Genomic DNA, 5,232 nt, shown 5'->3' with positions numbered 1-5,232 from the left:
AGGCGTTGGGAAAACGCCCGATCCGTTGAATCAAACATGGGTGGTTGCCCCAGAGCTCCAATTTTTAGCAATTTTAGAAAGCAAAATCAGACGAGAGCATGCCTCTGCACACACCCAACTAAAGAATTACGATCGGACTTCCCCTCCGCTCCAACAACTTGTGTGTACCTATTATAAATTATTAGATGACAATGGATTATATGCGAACGCGTCCACTTTGCCTTTATTCCGTATTTCTTCCTGCCTTCCATCAGCACCCACTCAACCAACTGAACCTGCGCACCTCAAACGTCGTATAGCAAACAGCCGGTTCAATTTCTCCGCCCTTCCAAAAAGGTCAATCCCGGTTTACTTCCTTCCGTTGCTTTGAACCCGAGTAGCCATTTTTAGTCAGGGCGCTCGGCTTCCCATTTCGATGCCTGTTGCAGCCACATTGCCCGAGAAGAAGCCGGCGGCTTCTGCCTTCGGTCCCTAAGACGACAATGGGAAAACGCAGCCATCTTTGGTACGGGCAAGGCGATGCCCATTTCCCAGAGGGGGACGCACCGCCCGTTCTGCCCTTCTTCGCGCGGTCTGGGATGGCGTCTAGCGTTCCGCGAAAGGACTACGGCAACGTCTGAGGAGGAGGAGGAGGTTTCTTTTTCCCACCTGGAAGGGGAAGCCGCTGTCAAGCGAAGCTAGGCGGCATGGTACCTCTCTGGCCGTTGGGGACCTTGTGGCTGGCTTATTTCGCAACCCGGGCTGTGGCGAGCGACGATGCTCCCTTGAAGTGCGAAGATCTGCGAATCGGCCAATATCCTGAAGTCGGGAGGATGCTAAGGGAACCCGGTCACCGTGGTGATGGGCTTTGCCGGGGGGAGGGGGAGGGAGGTCGAGGAAGGGGGCGGGGACGGCGCTCTATGTTCTAAAAGGGTCGCGCCAGGCATAATGAGCCGGGTGCTTGAGGAAGCTGCACCTGTTGAATTACACTAAATGGCAGGTGGTACTCCTAAGTCAGGGGTCCTCAACCTTGGCAACTTTAAGACTTGTGGACTTCAACTCCCAGAATTCCTCAGCCAGCAAAGCTGGCTGAGGAATTCTGGGAGTTGAAGTCCACAAGTCTTAAAGTTGCCAAGGTTGAGGACCCCTGTCCTAAGTGGAATACTGGTTATTGACTACAACCGAGGATTGATGGACCAAAGGCTTTATAGCAGCCGCCAACAGGCCTAGCGTGGAATGAATGTACCCACTTCCATCCCTTATGAGCGGAAAGAGACCTGGAGCAGAAATTTATGGCTGGGTTCATAATAAGTCAGGCTTTGCAACCCTTGGGGAGCTAAGGATTGCACTTAGCTACGTTCCTGTGGGTAATGGGGCCGGGACAAAATCTAAATTTAATTTACGTTCTCTTAATCCTTGCCGTGAAGAGGTACTACAGGTAGTCCTCAACTTACGATCACCGTTGAGCCCAGAATTTATGTTGCTAAGTGAGAAATGTGTTAAGTGCTTTTTGCCACATTTGTTAAGTGAATCACTGCAGTTAAATTGACAACACCCTTCTTAAGTGAATCTGCCTTCCCTGTTGACTTTGCTTTTCAGAAAGTCGCAAAAGATCATCACAGGGCCCCCGGGGACACTGCAACCGTCATAAATATGAACTGGTTGTCAAGCATCCGAATGTAAATCACGTGACCATGGGGATGCTATAACGGTCATAAGGGTGAAAAATGGTCATAAGTCACTTTTTTCAGTGCTGCTGTAACTTCAAACAGTCACTAAATGGATTGTTGTAAGTCGAGGAGTACCTTTATTGTATAGGTTGCTGAACCATGATTAATTGTATAATTGTATACAATGGTATAAGCCAAAATTGGTTAGCTTTTCATATAACTCCAAACCATAAGCCATGATTTACAAAGCACAGTGGATAAGTCCATACAACACTGTAAAGCCAAAGAAATAATTATAGTGTATTTATGCGAACCCATTATGTGTTACCTTGTTAAACCTATTGTTTAGTCTTGCCTAATATGGTGCCTTCCAGATGTGCTAGGAATAACCATACTGCTGTGACGGGAAATTCTGGTAGTTCTAGTTCCAGAGTATTGGAAGATTTCAGGCCAGAGAAGGCCATATTGTTGATTAAAATAGCGTCCCAACTTAAATATTGCTGTATCGCTTATTTTTCTGGATAAAAGAAGGAAATATGGCCACTTCAGCCTATACAGTTTTTGGTTAATTGAAAACAAATCTAGATCATGATACTAGTTTTAATCTTCTGCAGAAATTTGGGTTATGTTTGTTTTCCTTAGTTGTACAAACATATATATGCGAAGATCCTAAAATAGACAATGCAACCCAAGAGCCCATGAAATGTACTAACCACACTGCATATGGTAAGAGTTACTCAATATGTTTAATGTTGCATATTCCTTAATCAAATGCTTCCAGTGGATGGACTGTATACGTTTCCTCTTCTTAGATATCATAATTTGCTTTAAAAAAAAGTGGACATGGGGTGTTTCCCTGCAAAAATATTTGAAATGAATTAAGATTTGTGATGAGTTTATTCCAATTTATACTGCTGTCCAACTCATCTATGTGACTCTGGATGGCTTGCCAACAATTATTAATACAATAAAAGCAACAAAAATAATACAAATATTTTAAAACAAGAAAAAACAATATAAAGGCATATTAAAAGCATTCATATTGTTATGTTGGTTATTGCCAATAAATATTTCTTGGCCCCACATATATTTTAGACATGAATTAATATTACAGGTACAAAATAAATTTTGTTTTACTGTATGTTTAGTTTTTGAAGTTAATTTATTGCTCCTCTTTAAAAAAAATAAAATTAAATTTAACATCTGCTATACATTAGTTGTCTTGCTAAAAAGATATTTGCTTTATGTGTTCTATGTTTGAAATGTTTTGCTGATGTCCTATATATAATGCTGTGTTATTTTTATGTCTTTAGTTGCCTGTCTTCCAGCCCCAAATATTACTTGTAAAGATTTCAGTGGAAATGAAACTCAGTTTACTGGAAAGGAAATCGGTTTTTACCAGCCCATTGAGTGTCGAAGTGTGTAAGTAATAACTCTGTGTAATATGTAAGAATTCAATTGGTAGTGAGTGTTTGCTGTATTAATTATAAAACACTTACATATTTGTATATGTACCTAAGTTACTTTATTGTTTTGAAATGTGCTGCAGTACTTTCCTTTCAGTTCTGTTANTGTTAGATTGGAGGAGATTAGAGGAGAGATACCAGACCTGTCTTAATTAATACCTGTTTTATTTGATCATATACTGTAGCTATCATACTAGGGATGATACTTGGGATCAGAAAGGATCAAGTCCCAGGAGAGTGAAGATTATTATTACAATGCATTTTGAAATACTTTTTGCAATAATTCAAAGATATATGTCAGTGATGGCGAACCTTTTAGAGACCGAGTGCCCAAACTGCAACCCAAAACCCACTTATGCATCGTCGGGTGCCGGGTGGGCGTGGCCCATTGGGTGGCCGTGGCTGCAGTGGTAACAGCAGACTGGGTGGGACTAAAAAGTTCAATCAATCAATTCCAACTTTGCAAGATCTTTTTTTTCCCACGAGAAGTTGAAATTGACTGATTGATTGAACCTTTTTTGTGTGTGTGTACATGGCGGCAGAGGCCTAAAGGGAAAAGGTTTTATAAAACCCAGCTGAAGGCCTAGGACTGGGGCGACGGTGCGTGTGCCCACAGAGAGGGCTCTGAGTGCTGCCTCTGGCACCCGTGCCATAGGTTCGCCACAACTGATATATGTAATACTGTAATACAGTTGAATTAAAAAATATTGAGGTATGAAAAATCAATAAAAACACTCATTTGTTTTTACTTTGTTTTATAAAAATGGCTATCGTAAGTAAAACTGGCTTCACTAGGTTTGTGTTTTGTACAAGAAGAGCCAGATCTGAAATTGTAATTCAAGCTCTGAAATGTCGCATGAAATATTAACAGTCTAATAAATGGAGAAATAATTCACTCCTTTTTTGTATTATTGTTTGTAAAGTGTAGCTGGATTTTCATTTGCTTAAGCTTTGACAGTTTGAAAGTTCTAGCATCAAATAATTAATGGAGTGATGAAAAAGAACTCAACAACTAATTCAGGAATTTTTTGTCCTATTTCTATTTCTAGAAATGGTTACTCCTATAAAGTAGCAGTAGCTCTGTCTTTGTTTCTTGGCTGGTTGGGAGCAGATCGGTTTTATCTAGGATATCCTGCATTAGGTTAGTTCCTACTTTTAAATATTAGTCTAAATAAAAGTGAATGGTTCTGTATTAATTCATTTATATTCCATTTGTATTCCTAAGTGACAGTGGCTTATATAGATATCAAGCTGGAATATTAAGAGGTTGACATATTTTGCAAATACAGGTAGTCCTTGACTTATGATCGCAATTGAGCCTAAAATGTCTGTTGCTTAGCAAGACAGTTGTTAAAGTGAATTTAGCCCCATTTTATGTCCTTTCTTGTCACAATCATTCAGTGAATCACTGTAGTTATTAATATGGCTGTTAAGTGAATCTGGCTTGCCCATTGACTTTGCTTGTCAAAAGGTCGCAAAAGGTGAGGACACTGCCACCATCATAAATACATGCCAGTTGCCAAGCATCCGAGGTTCGATCACGTGACCATGGAGATGTTGCAATGGTCGTAAGTGTGAAAAAATGGACATCACTTTTTTCAGTGCTATTATAACTTTGAATGGTCATTAAATGAAATGTAAGCTGAGGACTCTTATATGAAATAGAGAACCTCCAAGAATGTTACATTTTTGTATTTCATCACACAATAAAAAAAGATGGGTTGGATAATTTATTCTAGATTTCCTTCTGAGTTGCACTTGAAAAATTAAAACATTGCCCAGTAAATATTGCCCGCCGCAGGGAGGAGGAACCGCTTAGATGGTTCCGCCCCAGGCGCCTGATGGACCCAGAGAGGTTCCAGACGGAGCTTGGGCCATATCCAGCGGACCTAGCTCACGATTCGGTTGAAAGGCAGGTGGCGGCCTGGGAAGAGGCCGCTGCCGCAGCATTGGACCGAGTCGTGCCTTTGCGGCCTCTGACCCGGCGCAGATCTCAATTGGCTCCCTGGTTTACCGAGGAGCTGAGAGAGATGAAGCGCCGGAAAAGACGCCTAGAGAGCAGTTGGAGGGTGAGTCGAACCGAATTCGATCGAACACAGGCAAGGATACAGGTTAGA

At 41.5% G+C, this 5,232-nt stretch overlaps 1 protein-coding gene across 1 annotated transcript in view; it reads left to right on the top strand.

The window, feature by feature from the left end:
* The first annotated feature begins 622 nt into the window (after positions 1–622).
* TM2D1 (TM2 domain containing 1) overlaps positions 623–5,232 on the top strand; it is a 20,981-nt gene continuing 16,371 nt past the window's right edge. Inside the window, exons 1-4 of the mRNA XM_029284054.1 lie at positions 623–793; positions 2,302–2,375; positions 2,963–3,071; positions 4,165–4,256. Coding sequence (XP_029139887.1) covers positions 687–793; positions 2,302–2,375; positions 2,963–3,071; positions 4,165–4,256 — 382 coding nt within the window. The 5' untranslated portion in view covers positions 623–686. The remainder of the gene's footprint in view (positions 794–2,301; positions 2,376–2,962; positions 3,072–4,164; positions 4,257–5,232) is intronic.

Source organism: Protobothrops mucrosquamatus, unplaced genomic scaffold (assembly GCF_001527695.2).
Source record: "Protobothrops mucrosquamatus isolate PMUCROS unplaced genomic scaffold, P.Mucros_1.0 scaffold347, whole genome shotgun sequence".
In the NCBI taxonomy this organism is placed as follows: Eukaryota; Metazoa; Chordata; class Lepidosauria; order Squamata; family Viperidae; genus Protobothrops; species Protobothrops mucrosquamatus.
The sequence above is the reverse complement of the archived record's forward strand: the minus strand, read 5'-3'. Positions and strand labels throughout refer to the sequence as shown.